This window comes from Mustelus asterias, unplaced genomic scaffold (genome assembly GCF_964213995.1).
Source record: "Mustelus asterias unplaced genomic scaffold, sMusAst1.hap1.1 HAP1_SCAFFOLD_184, whole genome shotgun sequence".
In the NCBI taxonomy this organism is placed as follows: Eukaryota; Metazoa; Chordata; class Chondrichthyes; order Carcharhiniformes; family Triakidae; genus Mustelus; species Mustelus asterias.
Window position 1 is genome coordinate 178,112 of NW_027590182.1, and position 23,227 is coordinate 201,338.

A 23,227-nucleotide genomic window follows, 5' to 3' on the forward strand; every position below is an offset into this window, starting at 1 on the left:
AATTATTCGAAGGAAGATGAGAATGATGCATTCATGATTGAGCAGAAACCATTGCTCCCTTAGATATTTACCGGACGACCGCTTATAAAGGTTGAAGTTCAAGATGAGTTGAGAAATCAGGTTGAAAGAAACGGTTTTTGTTTTGTATTAAGTGACATGGGCTCTCAGTTTTACCATTGGAGCCTGCAGCAACACAGTCGAGTTGAACATTGTGATCATGCCAATTGGTGGCACTATGCTGTCAATTGTTTCTGTAGTGTAGTGGTTATCACGTTCGCCTCACACGCAAAAGGTCCCCGGTTCAAAACCTGGCAGAAGCTTTTATTGAAATTATTCATTTAGTATGAGGGAAGTTTTGCATGGTTTCAGTTGTTGCTGAACATGATCTGAATCTCGATGTTGCAGCCATGTTATCTTTGGTCTGACCTCGGCCTCAAATGCTCTCAGCAAAATCAGAAATGCTGTATTTTAAGACGCAATGAGGAAATAAATGTTTGTACTTTGACACCGTGCGCATATTAGCAACTTGTTCAGTCCATAACAGAATTTAATGGATTTATAAATGCAGACTCACATAGTTAATCACCATCTGAAACATGTGTAATAGCAGTGTGTGCTCATAAACACAGACAGAAGTGAAAGTGTAACTGAACTAGAGGAAATGGCGCACATTTCCCGGAAGCATATTTTTAAAATTGTTCTTCATAATAAAGAAATGGGAAAAAAATCACTCAGGCAGATGAGTAAATCGAAACTCAGTGTAGATCTGCTGGACTTTTCTATAGATGAATGGGATTTAGGCGCCAGAATGTTTCACACGCAGAATAAAGAGGGATGAAGTATAACCAGCAGATCATTATTAAATCTTTTTCCTTGAAAGATATTTGATATTGTTTAAAAGCTGACTGTCTCAAATAAGCACCATGGGGTGTGTATTACCCAGTGACTCGATTTCTTTTATTGGTCAGTCATGTTTGCAATGCAATGTTGCATATTCCTGAGATATTCAACTCAGAATGAAGATGCATGTATTAAATACATGTATTCATATTTAATATTGAATAACGAAACAAATATTGAGTAACTAGCCAACGTTTCGAGTTTGGATGACCCTTCATCAGAGCTAAGGGCAAAGAAAATCAGACAAGATTTATATTATGAGGGTGGAAGGGGGGTGCTGTAATTGGACAAAGGGAATGAAAAGGAGATTGTAGAAGGCTGAGAGAGGTGTGAAAAGTGTTAATCAGAATGGTAGAGCAGAGGTACAGATGGTTTGCCCTGAATGGAGGGGGGTTGGTGGGGGGGAGGAGGGGGGGGGGGCGGTTGGTCGGGGGGGGGGGGCGGGCGCGGGCGAGAAGAAGAGCAGGAATGAAGAAGTTGAAAAATGGAAGTGACAAAGAAGTATGATAAAATGGATGAATGAGATGAAAAGAAGAAACAAAATGAAATAAAATAAATGGAAATGGGGTGAAGGTGGAGGGGAGAGTCATGCTCTGAAGTTGTTGAACTCAATGTTCAGTCTGGAAGGCTGTAAAGTGCCCAATCGGAAGATGAGGTTCTGTTCCTCCAATTTGCATTGGGGTTCACTAGAACATTGGAAAAGGCCAAGGACGGACATGCGGGCAGGAGAGCAGGGTGGTGTGTTGAAGGGGCAAGTGACAGGAAGCTCTGGATCCTGCTTGCGGACAGACTGAAGGTGTTCAACAAAGCGGTCACCCAATTTGTGTTTGGTCTCTCCGATGTAGAGTAGACTGGATTGGGAGCAGCGAATTGAATAGACCAGGTTGAAGAAGGTGCATGTGAAGCACTGCTTCACCTGAAAGGGCGTTTAGGACCCGGGAGGTGAACAGGGAGGAGGTAAAGTGGCAGGTGTTGCACCTTCTACTATTGCATGGGAAGGTGCCATGGGTAGGGGATAGGAGTTTGGGTGGGATGGAGGAGTGGACCAGGGTATCCCAGAGAGGACGATCCTTGTGGAATGCTGGTGGTGGAGTGGGGGGGGTGGGGGGGGGGGGTAAAGGGAAGATGTGTTGGGTATGGCATCATGCTGGAATTGGCAGCAATGGCAGAGGATGATCCTTTGAATGTGGAGGCTGGTCAGGTGAAAAGTGAAGACAAGGGGAACCCTGTCCTGGTTCTGGGAGGGAGGGGAGGGAGTGGGAGCAGTGGCTGGGGGATGGGTCGGACATGGTCAAGAGCCCTGTCAACAACAGTGGGTGGAAAACCTCAACTGTTGAAGAAGAAAGACATATCTGCAACGCTATTTAGGAAAGTGGCATCATCAGAACAGATGCGGCGGAGGCGAAAGAATGAAGAGAATGGGATGGAGTCCTTTCAGGATGTGGGGTGTGAAGAACTGCAGTCAAGATAGTTGTGGGAGTTGGTGGGCTTGTAATAGATACTGGTGGATAGTCTAACCATGAGAACCTGCAGCAACACAGCAGAGTTGAACCTTGCAGACAAGTCGATTGGCTACACTGAACTGCTGGTAGTTTCTGAATTGTAGTGGTTATCATGTTTGCCTAATGCGTGAGAAGTCCCTGGTTCAAAACCAGCTAGAAACTTTAGCATTTCAGGAAGTATGCATGATTTTGGTTATTTGCTGAACATTATCCAATTCTCGATGTTGCCATATTATGTTTGTTTTGACCTCGGTCTCAAATGCTTTCAGGAAAATCAGAAATGCTGCATTTTTAGATTTAGTTGCAGGAAAGAGATGTTGGTATTTTGACACCGTGCATATATGAGCAACTTGTTCGATGCATGGGTTTATAGATGTAGACCAACGTTGTTAATCACCATCTGAAACATGTCTAATAGTAGTGTGTGCTCATAAAGACAGACACAAGTGATACTGTAACTGAACTAGAGGAATTGGTGCACATTGCACAGACACACCTTTTTAAAATCGGTTTTCAGAATAAAGACATACAGAAAACCATTCATGCTGATGAGGAAATCAAGGCTCAGTGCAGATCTACTGGACATTCCTATAGATGGGCGGCACGGGCGGCACGGTAGCACAGTGGTTAGCACTGCTGCTTCACAGCTCCAGGGTCCTGGGTTCGATTTCTGGCTCGGGTCACTGTCTGTGTGGAGTTTGCACATTCTCCTCGTGTCTGCGTGGGTTTCCTCCGGGTGCTCCGGTTTCCTCCCACAGTCCAAAGATGTGCGGGTTAGGTTGATTGGCCAGGTTAAAAAAAATTGCCCCTTAGAGTCCTGGGATGTGTAGGTTAGAGGGATTAGCGGGTAAAATATGTGGGGGTAGGTCCTGGGTGGGATTGTGGTCGGTGCAGACTCGATGGGCCGAATGGGTTTCTATGATTTCTATGAATGGGATTTAGGCACCAGAATATTTCACACCCAGAATAAACTAACTGGTCATTCTTAAATCTCTTCCCATTAAAGATATTTGATTTTGTTTATAAACTGGTTGTGGTCAATCTCAAATGAGCATCATGGGGTGTGCATTAACCAGTGACTCGATCTGTTTTGTTGGTCAGTCATATTTGCAATTCAATGCTGCATATGTCAGAGATATTCAATTCAGAATCAGGAGATGCAGAATAAATAAATGTATTGATGTTAAATGTTGAATAATGAAACAAATACCTAGTAAAATAGATTGAGAATGATGCATTTGCCACAGTGGTTCATTTTCAGTTTTTGTTTCAGATTCCAGCATTCACAGATTTTTGCTTTTATTTATTCGCTCTGACCTGAACCTCAAAATTCATTCAGGGCGATCGGAAATACTGGATTTTCATGAGAAGAAAAAGGTGGTGTGTGGGAGGAAACAGGAGCACCTGGAGAACGTGCAGACTCCGCACAGACAGTCACCCAAGCCGAGAAACGAACCTGAGTCCCTGGTGCTGTAATGGCTGTCGAAAGAGAGAATGCGACAGCCATTCGCAGTATTTTCCCCTGGTTTCTGTGGCTATAGCTCATCTTTCATTCCCTCACCCTGCAGTATAAATATCTCCCACTTTCTATGTCTTTTTGCTTTGACAAAAGGTCATCTGGACTCAATATTGCAAATATCTCTGACATTAAGTGATGTCCATCTTTGTGCGGGGCAAATGTTCTCCATTTGGACAGAAGGTGGAGAGTCGGAACAGATGCGCCCCTGACAAAGATGGCGTCGATGTGGGGCGGGACTTTAGGCGGTGCCCGCAGAACGCTCAGGCGGTTGGGCTCGCACATGCGCATTGCAGCGGGAGTGTTTGGTTGACGGAAGCGCGCGGCTTCTTCTCTTGATCTGAATCAGATTTGAAAGGGGGGACGGTTAACGATCGGCGGCGTTACCATGGCTGCAGGGGTGGGACTTGTCAACCGCGCGCGCTGGCACAAGCGGACCCTGAGTGGCACCAGCAGGTGCGGAGGCCGCCCGGGGGAGCCGGGGTCTCGAGTAAGCGGCAAGCCGGGCCGGCCCGCCTCTCCTGAGGGGACGCCACCGCACACTGACCCGGGAACATGGCACCAACCCAAAACTTCCCAACCCCGGGTTTTTCACGCCTCTTTTACCCCTCACCGAGCTCTTCAGCACAAAGCAGCCCCTCAAATCCCCCAGAAACCACTCAGACCCCACTTGGCATCTTTTCCCCAGGTCATGACCCTGAGATGCCCTTTTGGTTTCAGCCCCTCCACCTGATCAGGTGCCAACTGCGGTGGTGGTTGGAGGAACAATTGCTCGTTTCCAGGGCCGGGTGCTGAACTGGATCTCTCTCAATGTCCCGCAGTGTTTGTTTTCAAGACACAATTTGGTACATGTGGTGATATGTCGCTTTGTCCCTAAATGGAGGGCAAGTGGATTGGCACCCTGATTATCAATTGACACTCATCCACTTCTGCCATCCTCCATTCCCGTGGCAGTTCAGTGGACACAACGGCAGTGTGTGTCCGAGGTTTGCCCAAGCTTTAGTTCATGCTGGCACTATTGTCACCACATTGGGATCCTCAACAGAGAGACTCCCTCTTTAAAGAAGGTCCTGAAAGGGTGACCAATTTGTGTTTTCTGTTTCTCATAGGAGCCGTGGTCAACAGTGTGGCCAGAGAGACTCCATGTACCCAGTCGCATATTCAGACAAACAGCTACTGGACATCTGCATCCAAGAAACAGACCGGATCCTGGTTGAGAAAGTAAGTTGGATTTGAATGTGCCTTTAGTGTGTGACTGACAACGCCCCTGGTTTGTCCATGGTGGTAAAGCACCTTGGTGAACCACAGCAGCCTGTGTGATAAAGGGTTAATCATCATCCTTACTTCCAGGCCTGGGTATAAGATCAGCATATGGCCTCCCCTAACCTGCCCCCTTTACTGATACCCTGCTCACTTTCTGTTTTCATCGCCTTGGGCCCATTGAAACAGCTGCCCATGAATCTGTTCATCATGTACATGGCTGGCAACACCAGCTCCATCCTCCTTATCATGATGTGTGCATGATGGCCTGGAGACCCATACAGGCCTTGATGTCCATGTCAGCAAGTGAGTATTGTATTGAATCTACAGCTCAGAAACAGCTCTGAACCGGCATCACTTGAGCAGCTTAGAATAGAGTGCTGAGAGTTGGGTAATTAAGGGAGTCAGGGAAGGAAGGAAAAGAGGTGCTGTTGTGCTTTCTAACTTTCCCAGCCTTTAGGAAGTGATCTTACTCTTCCACAGGAGAAGAAGCTAGATTTTTGGTGAGTATCTGCTAAGTGACTGAGATTTATTCTGTTCCTAAGGATCAAAATAGTATAGCAACAGGTGGTAAGGTTAATAAACTACTTAAAAACAAAAATAAATTATCATTGGATAAAAGAAATAGTTTATTCGTACACATTCAAGCTGCAACATTTGAGAGTTCCTGGGTGTCAGTTTGATCCAGGGCAAACAGGCATAGAGGTTTACAGCATGGAAACAGACAGAAAAAAAACAGACAGGAAACAGACCAATGAAATTTTTAAAAAATTTAAAATTGACAAACAGAAATCATCATCATCATCGAACTCATTCTGAGTAAATATTCTCACCAGGTCCTCTGTTGGGGCCCTGCTAAGCAGCTTTAATGGTCGGTCATTGCAGAAACAGCAGTCCCAGGAATGTGGTCAAGATAGTCCAGTCCCATAATTCCTCACATTCAATCTACAGTCCTTCAATTATAACAGAATATGTGGCTGTCTGTAGCTGCCTCGGCCACGATCAGCGCCAACACTGCCTTCCTGAACTGATACAATGCCTGAGATGTAAGTACACTCATAGTGCTGTTGGGGAGGGATTTCCAGCTACACATTCCAAACTTTCACGAGATTATAGGTGGATACCAGATTGATATATTCCATTCAACCACTCTCAAGGTGAGTTATTCCAATTCCTTTATTGTCCAGGACAATATATTCACAATATCTTTAAAACAGAAATTAAACATTCCCATTTGATTTCAGGTATTAACATATTCTGTTAGTTTGTTCTTTATTGTCGATATCAGGCTGGGGTTGTTCCTCTTGGAGCAAAGGAGGTTGAGGGGAGATTTGATAGAGGTGGACAAGATTCTGACAGGTTTAGATAAGGTGGACAAAGAAAAGCTGTTCCCATTAGCTGATGGGACAAGGACGAGGGGATTTATGGTTTTGGGCCAGAGATGCAGGGGGGATGTGAGGAAGAATATTTTGATGCAGTGAATGGTAATGACCTGGAACTCGCTGCCTACGAGGGTGGAGGAAGTGGAGTCAATAAACAATTACAAAGGAAATTGGATGGACATTTGAGGGGGTTTCAAACAGAAATAATGACTCTTAACTTCCTAACACCCTGTCACTCTGTGATCCGTGTGAAATTTGAAACCGGGTATTCGCAACAAGACTCAAAGAGCATCAGTCCACTGGAAGTAAAGTCATGAGACCGGCCAGTCCAGCAGAAAGAAACCCTCCGACCCTCCCACTGTGAGACTGAACAAAATGTCCTGGATGTAATTGAAAGCAGAAACAATAACAGCAGAATCCAACCCCTAGAATCACTCGTGAACTCGTTGGTGTCTCAGCAGGGCGGATGAAAGACTGAATCTCTTCTCACACACAGAGCAGGTGAACGGCTTCTCCCCAGTGTGAACTCGCTGGTGTGTCCGCAGGTTGGATAATCGAGTGAATCTCTTCTCACACTGAGAGCAGGTGAATGGCCTCTCCCCAGTGTGAACTCGCTGGTGTCTCAGCAGGCTGGATGAATCACAGAATCCCTTCCCACACTGAGAACAGATGAACTGCCTCTCCCCAGTGTGAACGCGCCGGTGTCTCTGCAGGTGGGATGACCGAGTGAATCCCTTCCCACACTGAGAGCAGGTGAACGGCCTCTCCCCAGTATGAACGCATGCATGTGCCCGCAGGTCAGATGACCAAATGAATCCCTCCCCACACTGAGAGCAGGTGAATGGTCTCTCCCCAGTGTGAACTCGCTGGTGTGTCCGCAGGTCGGATGACCGAGTGAATCCCTTCCCACACACAGTGCAGGTGAACGGCCTCTCCCCAGTGTGAAATCGCCGGTGTGTGCGCAAGGTGGATAAATGACTGAATCCCTCCCCACACTGAGAGCAGGTGAACGGCCTCTCCCCAGTGTGAACTCGCTCGTGTGCCCGCAGGTCGGATGACCGAGTGAATCCCTTCCCACACTGAGAACACGTGAATGGTCTCTCCCCAGTGTGAACCCGCTGGTGTGACTGCAGGCTGGATGACTGAGTGAATCCCTCCCCACACTGAGAGCAGGTGAATGGTCTCTCCCCAGTGTGGCTGCGCCGATGAGCTTCCAGCTCTGATGGGTATCTGTAGCTCTTCCCACAGTCCCCACATTTCCATGATTTCTCCATGGTGCAGGTGTCCTTGCCACTCTCTTGGGTGGACAATCAGTTGAAGCCTCACACAGAACACGTGTCGTCTCTCCCCGCTGTGAATGGTGTGATATTTATTCAGGCTGTGTAACTGGTTAAAGCTCTTTAGTCAGTGCATTGGAACACTCTCACTCGAGTGTGGCAGTGTGTTGCTGCTTTTCCAGTCACACTGACATTTCAAATCTTTTCAAATCAAGAGACCGGACAACCATTTCTCCTTCTAGATTCAAAGGCCGATGATATTCAACTCCCATGGAATATGACTCTGTCAGATCTGACGTGACGTTTGAGATTTCGGTCTGTGATTCCTCTTTCAATATCCTGTAAAACAAGTTTACAAAAGTCATCAGTGTCAGTACAGGATAGAAATTCAGAACAGACAATTCTCGTTTCTATGGAACATTCTTTCCTATTTCAGTCCCAAAAAGCTGTAAATCTCCATCCCACACACTCTCCCTCCATTCTCACTCTGCTGTATCTAATATTCACCCTCCCAATTCTCCTGAAGGTGCTGATTGAGGCTGATTGACAGATCCATGCTCACTGCTTCCTGTCCTGGACACAGAGACCATGACAAATAGGAGCTGCAGTCGGCCATTTGGCCCATCGAGCCTTTTAAACTATTCAATGAGATAATTCGTTCATCTACCTCAGCATCATTCTCCCCACACTAAACCCATATCCCTTGATATCTTCAATATCTAGAAACCAATCAATCTCTCTCTTGAAAATAGTTGATGACTGAGGCTTCACTGTCCTCAGGGGTTGAGAATTCCAAAGCTTTACCACATCCTTGAGTGAAGAAATCCCCTCACATATTAGCTTTTTCTCCATCTTCTTGTCTGTTCCCCATAACCCTTGACACCCTTGTCAGTCAAAGATCTGTCTAACTGGAATATATTCAATGATCCTCAGCTTCCACTGGTCCCTGTGGAACAGAAATCCAAAAGACCAACAGCCCTCTGAGGGCAGAGACGTCTGGAAATATATAACGTAGCTACAGTTCCATATTACAAGATATTCAGAACGGTTGAGATTTCTGCCTGTGATTCCTCGTTCAAAATCCTGTGAAATAAGTTTGCAAAAGTCATCACAGTCAGTATAGGATAGAAATTCAGAGCAGACAATTCTAGTTTCTATGGAACATTCTTTCCTACTTCATTCCCAAAAAGTTGTAAATCTCCATCCATATCTATGGATCCTATTTAAAAAGGAAAGTGGATGGGCACTTGAAGGAAATAAACTTTCAGGAGAATGGGATATAGAGTGGGAATGGGACTGGAATGTTATACAGAGAGTCAGCATGGACTCGAGTTACCAAATGGATTCCTTCTGTGCTGTAATGACTTTATGACTGGAAATGTATAACATCGCTACAGGATTATATTACAATGCAAGAAATAATAATAAATATATTTTATACAGCAACATAATTATCTAATCTGGGTACCATATAATAACACTGGACATATCTCTGTCCTATATTAATTTACTGTCCCCTTAAATGTCAGCCATCTCCTGCCCTTTAATTGTGAACATGAGGAAAGAGACCGTCCTTTTAGACAGAAAGAAGATTAACGTTTCAGGGTGGGCAGAATGAATTACAGGGAATAAAAATGTTTCAGATTTTGTTGGTCAATATAAGCTCAGAAGTGGAAGGGAAATGATCTCCAGTGGAAGAGAAACAATTCCTTTCTAAAATGGTAAATCAGCAGTGAACAGAGTTGTGAAGTGGGAAAAACCTCATCAAGACATAGCTTGCGGAAATAATAGTTAAAATACACCCATTATTAGAGGCAGAGGAAGGTAGACAATGTCAGAGAGCTGATCAGGGAGGGCAGAGGTGAAACAGAGAAATGGATGGCCGTTTAAAAATTCATAAAAAGCATGGTTGGCAAGTTTGCAGACGATACTAAATTAGGAGGTATTGCTGATAGTGAAGAAGGTTATCAAAAATTACAGGGAGATCTTGATCAGTTGATCGGTTAGGGAAGTGGGCTGATGATTGGCAAATGGATTTCAGTACAGATAATACAGAGTACAGAGGCACAACCTCAGGCTAAAGGGACGATCCTTTAAAACAGAGATAAGGAGGAATTTCTTCAGCCAGAGAGTGGTGGATTTGTGGAACTCTTTGCCGCAGAAGGCTGTGGAGGCCAGGTCACTGACTATCTTTAAGACAGAGATAGATAGGTTCTTGATTAATAAGGGGATCAGGGGTGATGGGAAGAAGGCAGGAGAATGGGGATGAAAAAAATATCAGCCATGATTGGTTGGCGGAGCAGACCTGACGGGACAAGTGGCCTAATTCTGCTCCTATGTCTTATGGTCTTCAGTGTGAGTGTTGCATTTTGGAAAGTCAAACCAGGGTAGGACTTACACAGTAAATGGTAAGGCCCTGGGGAGTGTTGAGGAACAGAGGAACCCAGGAGTACAAGGACATAGTTTGTTGAAAGTGGCGGCACAGGTAGACAGAGTGGTGAAGAAGGCATTTAGCACACTGGCCTTCATCAGTCAGGGCACTGAGTATAGGAGTTGGGACATTATGTTATAGTTGTATAAGTCGTTGGTGAGGCTGCACTTGGAGTATTGTGTACAGTTTTTGTAACCCTGTTATAGGAAAAACATTGATAAACTGGAAAGAGTGAAAAGAAGATTTATGAGGATGTTGCCGGGACTAATGGGCCTGAGTGATCGCGAGAGGTTGAACAGGTGAGGGCTTTATTCCTTCGAACGTAGGAGAATATGGGGGTGACCATATTGAGGTGTATTAAATAATGAGGGGCATAGATTGGATGAACCCACATTGTCTTTTTGCCAGGGTCGGGGAATTGAAAACTCGAGGGCATAGGTTTAAGGTGAGAGGGGAAAGATTAAAAGGGACCAGAGGGGCAACGTCTTCATGCAGAGGGTGATGTGTACATGGAATGAGCTGCCAGAGAAAGTGGTTGAGGCAGGTTCAAACAGCAGGTTTAAACATTTAAAAAGCATTTGGAGAAGTGCATGGTAACGAGTGGCGTGCCGCAGGGATCGGTACTGGGGCCTCAACTATTTACCATTTATATAGACGATCTGGAGGAGGGGACTGAGTGTAGGGTAACAAAGTTTGCAGACGACACAAAGATAAGTGGAAAAGTGAATCATTTGGAGGGCGTAGAAGGTCTGCAGAGAGATTTGGACAGGCTGAGTGAGTGGGCGAGGATCTGGCAGATGGAGTATAATGTTAACAAATGGGAGGTTATTCACTTTGGAAGAAATAATAGCAAATTGGATTATTATCTAAATGGAAAGAAATTACAACATGCTGCTGTGCAGAGGGACCTGGGGGTCCTTGTGCATGAGACCCAAAGACCCAGTCTGCAGGTGCAACAGGTGATCAAGAAGGCAAATGAGATGTTGGCCTATATCGCGAGGGGGATAGAATATAAAAGCAGAGATGTCTTGCTGCATCTGTACAGGGCATTGGTGAGGCCACAGCTGGAATACTGTGTGCAGTATTGGTCCCCTTATTCGTGGAAGGATATATTGGCCTTGGAGGGAGTGCAGAGAAGGTTCACCAGGATGATACTAGAGATGAGGGGTGTTGATTATGAGGAGAGACTGAGCAGATTGGGTTGATATTCGTTGGAATTTAGAAGGCTGAGGGGGGATCTTATTGAGACCTATAAGATAATGAAGGGGCTGGATAGGGTAGAGATGGAGAGATTCTTTCCACTTAGAAAGGAAACTAGAACTAGAGGGCACAGCCTCAAAATAAAGGGGGGTCAGTTTAGGACAGAGTTGAGGAGGAACTTCTTCTCTCAGAGGGTGGTGAATCTCTGGAATTCTCTGCCCACTGAAGTGGTGGATACCTCGTTGAATATGTTTAAATCATGGATAGATGGACTCCTGATCGGTAAGGGAATTAGGGGTTATGGGGATCAGGCGGGTACGTGGAGCTGATCCACTTCAGATCAGCCATGATCTTATTGAATGGCGGGGCAGGCTCGAGGGGCTAGATGGCCTACTCCTGCTCCTATTTCTTATGTTCTTATGTACATGAATTGGAAAGGATGAGAGGGATATGAGCCAAACATGGGCAATTGGGACAAGCTGGGAGGGCACCATGGTTGGCATGGATCAGTTGGGCCCAAGGGCCTGTTTCCGTGCTGTATTGCTCTATGACTCTATGTGTTGGCTGCATCAGCATCTATTGCCCATAACTCTTTGTCCTTGAACTGAGTGGCTTGCATTGCTGGGGGATGTGGTAATTTCCTTCTTTAAAGGACATTATTAAATCAGATGGATTTTTACAACAATTGTCATCAATGGACTTCTAATTCTAGATTTTTACTGAATTCAAATTTCAACATTTGCCAACGTGAGATTCGAACCCAGGGTTCACAGTGCATTGCCCTGGATCCCTGTATTATTAATCCAATGACACTATCGCTGTACCATTACCTCCCCATCCATGGGGAAGGAGTCATAATAGCCCGAGATCCATGGAATCAGAGCATGCTCTAAATTTAAATTAATGCTCACTAACACTCACCCCAAAACAATTTCACTGTTTTCACATTTTAAAATCTGCTGCAGCTGAAAAGATCTCAGAGAGATTGGTGTCCGGGAAAAATGTTGCAATCTTCAAATCTTGTCCCTGTAAATGAGGAAAGTTATCGGTGTAATTCAAGGTTAGAAATTCAAGACAGACAAACATTTCTTTTGGTCTGAATTTGCTGTGTGTAAATCTTTCCCTTCTAACCCCCTGTAAAAGGAGTTTCCAAAATCCATCAGCATCTGTCCAGGACAGAAATTCAAAACATTCACTCCTCCTTTAACCTGGCACAGAATTACTTTAGCTGGGACAAAATTGCAGTGGAGGCAGTTCAGGGAAGATCCAGTTGGTTGATTCCTGAAATGAGGAGTTTTAGCTTTCAGGTTGAGCAGCTTGGACCTGTACTCTTTGGAGTTTTGAAGACTGAGAAGTAATCTGAATGAAACATCTGGGAATTTAAGGGCGACAAGGTGGCTAGCACTGCTGCCTCACAGTGCCAGGGTCCCAGGTTCAATTCCGGCCTTGGGCCACTGTCTGTGTGGAGTTTGCACATTCTCCCCATGTCTGCATGGGTTTCCTCCGGGTGCTCTGGTTTCCTCCCACAGTCCAAAGATGTGCGGGTTAGGTGGATTGGCCATGCTAAATTGACCCTAGTGTCAGGGGGATTAGCAGGGTAAATGCATGGGGTTGTGGGGATGGGGCCTGGGTGGGATTGTGATCGGTACAGACTCGATGGGCCGAATGGCCTCCTTCTGCACTGTAGGGATTCTATGATTCATATGATATAAGGTGCTTGACAAGGTAGATGCTGAGAGGATGTTTCCTCTGGTGTGGAAATCAAGTAAAAATAAAGGATCTCAAATTTAAGATGAAGAGAGATCTTTTCTCTCAGCGGGTTGTTGATCTTTGGAACTCTGTCTTCACCAGTGAGGATTGGAGGCAGGTCATTGAATATATTCAAAGCTGAGGTTTTGATCCACAAGAAAGTCAAGGGTATGGACGGGGTGGGGGAGCAAAGTAGACATGATCTTATTGAATGATGCAGCAGGCTCGATGGGCCGAATGACGGGCTCCTGTTCCGAATTCTTATTCCGATGTTCTTGGATAGCTGCGCATGCGCCCTGCCACCTATTGTCCCTCTGAAGATAGAGGTTCTGAACCTGCCCCTTAAGCCACGCCCATTATGACCCGTCAGACAGCAGCGCATGCGCCCTCCGTCTCCGCTGAAACAAGATGGCGGCCGACAACTGGGGCCTGTTCCCGGGATAAAAGCCTGGGAGCTGTAAACCCGGGACCTGCAGGGTCTTATTCGGGTCTTGCAGCCTACAGCGGATGTTTGGAAGCCATAGCTCCCTCCCTACCCCGACTCCCGGCTCCATTTCTCCCGCAACCCCACCGACTCACCCGCAGAAAAACGTGCCAACTCCCGGACTCGCAAGACTCCGAGCAAAGTGACACTGCGCACGCTCCAGATATAACACTGCGCCTGCGCATTAGGCTCCTGTGGAATGAATAGGACACTTTCAAACCCGCAGGGGCACCTGGGAATTAACGACGTCATTGTCAAAGACGATAATAGAATATTATCTTGTGCAATTAAGATCAATCAATTTTTAAAAATGCATTCCTCGGAATTTGTGCGCTGATATTCTCTACTTCTAAAATTGATTTAAACCAGTGCTCTCCTGTGGGAATACCCCGAGTTTTTAAACGTTTTTCCACTAGTTTCCCTCTCTGCTCCCCTGAAGGTACTTACACTGGTTGGCTAAATCCCACAGAGACTAGTTTCTTTCACTTTCTTTCTCCCGATGCTGAATATTCTGTTTTATAGAATGATACATCACAGATGGAAACCATTTGGCTCATCCTGCCCAGTCGGGCTGTCTTTAAGATCTATCCAATTAAACCCACAGCCCTGCTGGCAGAGTGAGAACACTATCTATATACTGCAGCTATGCAGCAGGTGAATGGAAAATGTTTTCCAGTTGCATACCTTTCAGGCACACTCACCCCTAGAAAAATAAATTAGCCTGTGTACGAAGAACAAAGAAAATTACAGCACAGGAACAGACCCTTCGGCCCTCCAAGCCTGCACCGACCATACTGCCCGACTGAACTAAAACCCCCTACCCTTCTGGGGACCCTATCCCTCTATTCCCATCTCATTCATGTACTTTTCAAGACGCCCCTTAAAAGTCACTACCGTATCTGCTTCCACTACCTCCCCCAGCAATGAGTTCCAGGCACCCACCACTCTCTGTGTAAAAAGTCTGCCTCGTACATCTCTTTTAAACTTTACCCCTCGCACCTTAAACCTATTCCCCTGAGTAATTGACACTTCCACTCTGGGAAAAAGCTTCTGACTATCCACTCTGTCCATGCCTCTCATAATCTTGTAGACTTCTATCAGGTCTCCCCTCAACCTCCGTCGCTCCAGTGAGAACAAACCAAGTTTTTCCAACCTCTCCTCATAGCTAATGTCCTCCATACCAGGCAACATCCTGGTCAATCTTTTCTGTACCCTCTGCAAAGCCTCCACATCCTTCTGGAAGTGTGGCGACCAGAATTAAACACTATATTCTAAGTGCGGCCTAACTAAGGTTCTATAAATCTGCAACATGACTTGCCAATTTTTAAACTCAATACCCTGGCCGATGAAGGCAAGCATGTCGTATGTCTTCTTGATGACCTTCTCCACCTGTATTTCCACTTTCAGTGACCTGTGTACCTGTACACCCAGATCCCTTTGCCTATCAATACTCCTATGGGTTCTGCCATTTACTGCATATTTCCTATCTGTATTAGACCTTCCAAAATGCATTACCTCACATTTGTCCGGATTAAACTCCATCTGCCATCTCTCCGCCCAAGTCTCCAACTGATCTATATCCTGCTGAATCCTCTGATGGTCCTCATCGCTATCTAACAAACCCCAGACAGTGAACATTATCCCCCAGACCCAAATATAAAGCGGTGAACATTCTCCCTCCAGAACTGAATATAAAACAGTGAACATTCATCCCCAGACCCGAATATAAAACAGTGAACATTATCCCCCAGACCCAAATATAAAGCAACATTATTGCCCCAGACCCAAATATAAAACAGTGAACATTATCCCCCCCAGACCCGAATATAAAACAGTGAACATTATCCCCCCCAGACCCGAATATAAAACAGTGAACATTAACCCCACCCCCCCCCCCCCCCCCCCCACTTGAATACAAAATTGTCCTGATGGATTCAGACAGCATTATCACAATATTCCAAATGTGTTTTTTTCCAGGAATAGATTCAGCGACTGCATCACTCGAGGCCAGAGATACTCTCCTCAAACTCGGCTCATGTGAGGAATCCCTCCAATGAGGCTCAGGAATGCTGCAACCAGAGTCACGTGACCACCAAGTGTGTAACTGACCAAACTACCGCAACGTTGAAGGTGTGTTTCAGTGTGAAATGATTTGCTTCACCTGTTGCTTCAGATTTGAGAGAAAATGTCCCTTTCTGGGGTAATTTGACCTTGACCCAGGCACTTTTCAGATCTGAAAGTGATGGCCTTTAGCACAATCACAAGGCTGCACAATACAGAGGGAACACTAATCTGTTTCATTCTGCAACTCTGTCGTGTTTACACGAGTAATACTTTCCACTAATTAGCTGCCAGCACCAGAAAGGCATTCAGCCTCCCACACAAATGAGCAAGACTGGGTATGAATATCTTTGCCAGTGCAGTGCCGGGTACAAGGCTGTACATCCCAGTGAGTGGCTGATAGAATAAAACAGCATGTTCCTCGATTTCTCATAATATGTCGTTATTTTTTTCAGCAGCCCACACTCACAAAACCAAAAATACAATGTTAACTGTGATTACAGGTTGGGCAGCACTTGCTGAACAATCCTGAGTGTGCCAATAGCTGCACTCAGAATCAATTGAAGATAATCAGTTGAGTTCATAATACGGCTCAGTTATAGTTGCGAGAAGCACCTTACATTTATACCCAGCGATCCTTTCCCTGCAAAGAAAAGGAGAATTTTCATCCTCAGTGTGAATTCGCTGGTGTAACAGCAGGTGGGGTGAGGTAGTGAATCCTTTCCCACACACAGAACAGATGAATGGCCTCTCTCCAATGTGACTGTATCTATGGTTTTCCAGCAAGTATGGATAATTGAATTCTTTACCACAATCATCACATTTCCATGGTTTCTCCATTTTCCCAGCCCCAATGTGACCGTGTCAATGGGTTTCCAACCGGAATGGATAATTGAATCCTTTACCACAATCCTCACATTTTCACGGTTTGTCCATGGTGCTGGTGTCCTTCTGTCTCTCCAGGTTGGATGATTAGTTGAAGCCTCATCCACATACAGACCATGTGTATGGTTTCTCTCCACTGTGAATGGTGTGGTGTTTTTCAGGCTGTGTAACTGGTTAAAGCTCTATTCACAGTCAGTTCACTGGAGCACTCTCACTTGGGTGTGTGTGTCTCAGTTCTTTTTCTGTCACATTGAATTTTGAAATTTTCTTCCACTGACAAAACAGGGAACTATTTCTCCCTCCACTGTCAAAATCAATCATAAGCAATCACTGTCAAAAGCAGGTCATGATGAATCGAATGTCTGTGAATCCTCTTCTAGTTCCCTGCAAAAAGAGTTTTAAAAAGTACTTCAGAACTGACAATTTCAGTTTCCACAAAACATTTCTCCATCTCATTTATCTTGAGCTGTGATCCCCATCCCACACACTCTCTCTTGTCCCTGAGCTGAAATCAAACTCATTGCCCCATCTCCACCCTGAGCCCAGCTCCCTCTCCCTCCAGCTGGATTCAGTCCTCCAGACCATGTGCAGATTGAGAGTACAATCAAGGAGTCAATTATTTTCCTTCCAAGTCAGGGGACGTGCAGCCCCACTGACTCTGTTGTTAACACAATAGGCACATGTGCTCTGCTCACCAATGAAACACCACGGTGACCATTAACATGGGCCTGTTCCTAGGAAAGGCTCCATTTTATTTGTGCCACAGCATCAGGGGAATTACCTCCTGCACAGGCACAAAGGTATCATCAGTCACAGAAAATAATTGCAGCTGGTGTCTCAAACCTCATTTTACCATTTGCTCCCAGACATTCTCAATTCAATTTTGAAATGTGAACTGAAATCTGGCATTATGTGGTAAATTAAAACACATTTTAATGGTCATTTTCAGAATGACTATTCCCGAGAATTAATTCCCAAGTCAGTGAATTAAAATTCTCATCAGCAATGCAGGTGGCACAGTGGTTAGCACTGCTGCCTCACAGCTCCAGGGACCTGGGTTCGATTCCCAATATGGGTCACTCTCCGTGTGGAGTCTGCCCGTTTTCCCCATGTCTGCGTGGGTTTTCTCCAGATGCTCCGGTTTCCTCCCATCATCCAAAGATGTGCCAGTTAGGTGCATTGGCTATGCTAAATTGCCCCTTAGTGTCCTGGGATGAGTCGGTTAGAGGGATTAGCAGGTGACATATGTGGGGTTCCTGGAATAGGGCCTTTGTGGGATTGTTGTCGGTGCAGACTTGGCCTAATAACTTCCTTCAGCACTGTAGGGATTCTATGAAATACTTTGGGAGAATTGCTATTTTAATGGGTATTTTCACAAATTCTATAAAATGATTTTTCAAAACAAATTAATATTTTCTTCAACAGATGATTAATAAATAAAAGTATTTAATAAAACAACCACCCAGTGTGGGGTTCAGGATTCTAACTCAGGGTTTCTGAGCTCCAGGAACCACGAACTGAACCAGCCGGGAATGGTCTCCACAAAACTCCCCCAACTCCCTCCCGGGGAAAAGCTGCAAACCCGGGAGCTGCAGCTTTTTACTGGGGGTGTTGGGGCCTCCAGCGGGTGTTTGTGAATCCTCCCCGCCCGCCTCCCAGGGTTTCCTTCCTTCCTTCCCAGAGATCAGAGTCCTCATTGATTTGAGGCCAAAGTGTAACCTCTTATTTATTGTCCCCCTCCCCCATCCTCTGATGTGAACCATCCTCCAGTGGCTGAGCCAGGATGGGGCCGTTAACCTGGGCCTGTTCCCGGGAGGGAGGGAGGGAGAAGCCCCGCAGCTGCAAACCAGGGAGCTGACAATGATTCTGAAGGGTTTGCGGATCCACAAAGTGTTTCCAAATCCTCCCAGCCACCGCCTAACGCTGACTCCGCTTCTCCGGGACAAACAAGCGCCAAGGACAGCAATGACAGTGCGCATGCTCCACATCACAATGCCCGGGGACTGATTGACGGCAGCTCCGGACCAATAGGAAGAGGGGGCGGGACTGGAGGACCGAGCGGGAGCGGCTGGTCCTCCAACCAATCGGAGTGAATGAGGGGCGGGACCTGAAGCATGCGCAGTGCGGGTAATGGCGACGGATGGCCGGTTTTATCTTGGAAGCGAGATCAGTACGAGGTAGAGGGCGGCGCGCGGGGAATGATAAATGTGGCGGGTGGGTGGAGAGGCTTTGTAAACATGTTGTTCAAACCCAAACCCCGGAAATGAACTTCCCGGTTCCCCCGCTTTGTACCAAATGGAGCGGCAGCTTGTAGTGTTAGACCCGGGCTGACTGCCGCCATTGAGGCTGCATGTGGGAGGCCGGCAGGGATTGTGATCGGAGAGTGAAGCCCTGACGTCACAATGGAATGGGTGAGAGTGTGACGTCACAATGGAATGGGTGGGAATGTGACGTCACAATGGAATGGGTGAGAGTGTGACATCACAATGGAATGGGTGAGGGTGTGATGTCACAATGGAATGGGTGAGGGTGTGACGTCACAATGGAATGGGTGAGAGTGTGACGTCACAATGGAATGGGTGAGGGTGTGATGTCACAATGGAATGGGTGAGGGTGTGATGTCACAATGGAATGGGTGAGGGTTCCAGATGAGCTGAGACTGGGCTGGAGTCGGGCGATGGCACTGACATGTGGCCCGGTGGCACAGTGGTTAGTGCAGCTGCCTAACAGCGCCAGGGACCCGGGTTCAATTCCAGCCTCAGGTCGCTGTCTGTGCAGAGTTTCTACATTCTCCCCGTGTCTGTGTGGGTTTCCTCCGGGTGTTCAGGTTTCCTTCCACAGTCCAAAGATGTGCCGGTTAGACAGATTGGCCATGATAAATTGCCACTTGGTATCGGGGAATTAACAGGTAAATATGTGGATAGGGCCTGGATGGGATTGTTGTCGGTGCAGGCTCGATGGGCTGAATGGCCTCCTCCTACACTGTATTTTATTATTCATTATTATTAATTAATTGCAATTCTGATTTCCAGCTGTTTCTGAGTTTTAACTGTATCCTCTATTGTGAACACCGAGGCAAAATACTTGTTCAATTCATCTCCCAGCTCCTTATTTTTCATTATCAATTCCTGGACTCACTTTCTATTAGACAGTTAAGAAATGAGGTGGAGCAAGTGACTGAAGTGTCAGTATTGGGAGCACCAATAGTTTCAAAATAGTTCTTGAAAAAGATAGGACAGGTCCACAGGTCAAGGCCCTAAACTGGAGCAGGGCCACTTTTGTGGGCATTAGGCAGGATCGAGCAGATGTCGATTAGGTGAATTTGTTTGAAGGGAAAGGAATGACTGGCAAATGGGAGGTTTTAAAAGTGTGATATCAAGAGTCCAGGGGCAGTATATTCCTGTTAAGATGCAGGGAAAGAATGGTAAATTTAGGGATCTCTGGCAGACAAGGGACATTGAGGCTCTGGTCAGGTAAAAGAAGGAAGCATACATTGGGTTTAGGAATCGGGGACAAATGAATCACTCTGACTATAAAAAGTATAAGAAAATACTGAAGAGGGAAATCAGGAGGACAAAATGAGGGTATGATATGGATCTGGCAGGTAAGATTAAAGAAAATTCCAAGATGTTCTATAGCTATATTAAGAGTAAAAGGGTGGCCAGAGAGAGAATAGATCCCCTTAAAAATCAGTATGGCCATCTGTGTGTGGAGCTACAGGAGATGGGTGAGATTTTTAATGAATACTTCTCCTCTGTGTTTACTGCGGAGAGCACCATGGGTGCGAAAGAAATAAGGGAAACAAGTGATGATGTCTTGGGCACACGCATGTTACTTGGGAGGAGGTATCTGCAGCCTTATAAAAGGAAATTACTGCGGATGCTGGAATCTGAAACCAAGAGAGAAAATGCTGGAAAATCTCAGCAGGTCTGGCAGCATCTGTAAGGAGAGAAAAGAGCTGATGTTTCTTGTCTAGATGACCCTTTGTCAAAGCTCTGAAACATCAGTTCTTTTCTCTCCATACAGATGCTGCCAGACCTGCTGAGAATGGGGAGAGAGTGTGTGGGATGGAGATTTACAGCTTTTGGGGAATGAGAGAGGAAAGAATGTTCCATAAAAATTGTCTGTTCTGAATTTCTATCCTGTACTGAACTGATGACTTTTGGAAACTCATTTTACAGGATATTGAAAAAGGAATCACAGGCTGAAATCTCAAACGTCACGTCTCGATCTGACAGAGTCATATTCCTTGGGACCTCAATATCATCGGACTTTGAATCCAGAAGGAGAAATGATTGTCCCAGTCTGTCGATTTGAAAAGATTTGAAATGTCAGTGTGAGTGAAAAAGCATCGACACACTGCCACACTTGAGTGAGAGTGTTCCAATGCACTGACTAAAGAGCTTTAACCAGTTACACAGTCTGAATAAATATCACACCATTCACAGCGGGTAGAGACTGTAATCTTGTTCTGTGTGTGGACGAAGTTTCAACGAATTGTCCACCCAAGAGAGAGGCAAGGACACCTGCACCATGGAGAAACCATGGAAATGTGTGGACTGTGGAAAGGGATACAGAGCCCCATCAGAGCTGGAAGCTCATCGGCGCATCCACACCGGGGAGAGACCATTCACCTGCTCTCAATGTGGGAAGGGATTCATTCAGTTATCCGACCTGCAGTCACACCAGCGAGTTCACACTGGGGAGAGACCATTCACCTGCTCTCAATGTGGGAAGGGATTCATTCAGTTATCCGACCTGCAGAGACACCAGCGAGTTCACACTGGGGAGAAACCATTTACCTGCTCTCACTGTGGGAAGGGGTTCACTCAGTTATCCAACCTGCAGAGACACCAGCGAGTTCACACTGGAGAGAGGTCATTCACCTGCTCTCAGTGTGGGAAGGGATTCACTCGGTTATCCCTTCTGCAGACACACCAGCAAGTTCACACTGGGGAAAGACCATTCACCTGCTCTCAGTGTGGGAAGGGATTCACTCGGTTATCCCTTCTGCAGACACACCAGCAAGTTCACACTGGGGAGAGACCATTCACCTGCTCTCAGTGTGGGAAGGGATTCACTCGGGTATCCAACCTGCGGGCACACCAGCGAGTTCACACTGGGGAGAGGCCATTCACCTGCTCCCAGTGTGGGAAGGGATTCACTCAGTTATCCAGCCTGCTGACACACCAGCGAGTTCACACTGGGGAGTGGCCATTCACCTGCTCTCAGTGTGGGAAGGGATTCCCTCAGTTATCCAGCCTGCTGACACACCAGCGAGTTCACACTGGGGAGAGGCCGTTCACCTGCTCTCAGTGTGAGAAGGGATTCACTCAGTTATCCAACTTGCAGACACACCAGCGAATTCACACTGTAGAGAAACCATTCACCTGCTCTCAGTGTGGAAAGGGATTCACTCGGTCATCCGACCTGCGGAGACACGAGCAAGTTCACACTGGGGAGAGGCCATTCACCTGCTCTGTGTGTGGGAAGGGTTTCAGCGTTTCATCCCGGCTGCTGAGACATCAACAAGTTCACGAGTGATGACAGTGGTTGGATTCTGCTGTTATTGTTTCTGCTGTCAGTTGCATCCAGGACTGCATTTTGTTCATTCTCACAGTTGGTCAATGGGAAGGGTCAGAGGGTTTCTTTGTGCTGGACTGGCTGGTCTCAGCCTCCAGTGGGCTGATCCTATTTGTGTCTTTTTGCGAATACCTGGTTTCAAATGTCACAAGGATCACAGAGTGACAGGGTGTTAGGACGTTTAGAGATATTTAGTCAGAAGAAAACAGAGGTTGGCAGTGCAAAGGTACATTTCTGAATGGAGGGCTGTGACAAGTGACATTCCTCAGGGATCAGTGCTGGGACTTTTGCTGTTTGTAATATATATAAATGATTTGGAGGAAAATGTAACTGGTTTGATTGGTAAGTTTGTGGATGACACAAAGGTTGGTGGAATTGCGGATAGCGATGGGGACTGGCAAAGGATACAGCAGGATATAGATCAGTTGGAGACTTGGGCGGAGAGATGGCAGATGAAGTTTAATCTGGACAAATGTGAGGTAATGCATTTTGGAAGGTCTAATACAGATGGGAAATATACAGTAAATGGAGAACCCTTCAGAGTATTCATAGGCAGAGGGATCTGGGTGTACAGGTGCACAGGTTATTGAAAGTGGCAATGAGGTGGAGAAGATAATCAAGAAGGCATACGGCATGCTTGCCTTCATCGGCCGGGGCATTGAGTTTTTGGAAGTTTACAAACAGGATCACAAGAATGCTTAAGTAATTAATTTTAGTTACTGTTGTTGTAAAGCACATGCTAAGTTTCTCTGTTTGTGTATGGATGATATTTGTGTGTTGAATGCTTCAAGCTTTGAGGTTTTCTGTCTGTGATTTAAATCAAACAGATTTTTAACAAAGGAAGTGTGATCAATAAAACTTTTTTTGTTCAGAAGTTATGAACCTGGAGCCATGTTTACTGGCCAGAGATAGGATTCCAGGATATTTTACTGAACATGTGGGAATTTTAATCCGGATAAAACTCACTCATGAGAGAATGAGAGTTTTAATTTGTAAT

At 45.9% G+C, this 23,227-nt stretch overlaps 2 protein-coding genes, 1 long non-coding RNA gene and 1 other non-coding gene across 4 annotated transcripts in view; 2 read left to right on the plus strand and 2 right to left on the minus strand.

Moving 5' to 3' along the window:
- Positions 1-247: 247 nt before the first annotated feature.
- On the plus strand, positions 248-320 carry trnav-cac (transfer RNA valine (anticodon CAC)). The gene has a single exon. It is a non-coding gene; the product is annotated as a tRNA-Val (tRNA).
- Positions 321-4,290: 3,970 nt separating this feature from the next.
- LOC144485303 (uncharacterized) overlaps positions 4,291-23,227 on the plus strand; it is a 461,444-nt gene continuing 442,507 nt past the window's right edge. The window contains exons 1-2 of the long non-coding RNA XR_013496157.1: positions 4,291-4,374; positions 5,028-5,139. This is a non-coding gene — a long non-coding RNA (uncharacterized LOC144485303). The remainder of the gene's footprint in view (positions 4,375-5,027; positions 5,140-23,227) is intronic.
- LOC144485299 (uncharacterized) lies at positions 5,792-13,840 on the minus strand. Its single transcript, XM_078203510.1, has 3 exons — positions 13,797-13,840; positions 12,390-12,494; positions 5,792-8,176 (listed from the first exon to the last, which is right to left on the minus strand). Exon 3 carries the CDS (start codon positions 7,832-7,834, stop codon positions 6,992-6,994), a length of 843 nt encoding a protein of 280 aa, XP_078059636.1. The 5' UTR covers positions 7,835-8,176; positions 12,390-12,494; positions 13,797-13,840; the 3' UTR covers positions 5,792-6,991.
- LOC144485280 (uncharacterized) overlaps positions 16,333-23,227 on the minus strand; it is a 67,023-nt gene continuing 60,128 nt past the window's right edge. The window contains exon 6 of the mRNA XM_078203488.1: positions 16,333-16,405. Coding sequence (XP_078059614.1) covers positions 16,333-16,405 — 73 coding nt within the window. The remainder of the gene's footprint in view (positions 16,406-23,227) is intronic.

Bases quoted from the DNA above. Each gene is read 5' to 3' on its own strand.
- LOC144485299 (XM_078203510.1), bottom strand. From the start codon at position 7,834: ATGGAGAAATCATGGAAATGTGGGGACTGTGGGAAGAGCTACAGATAC.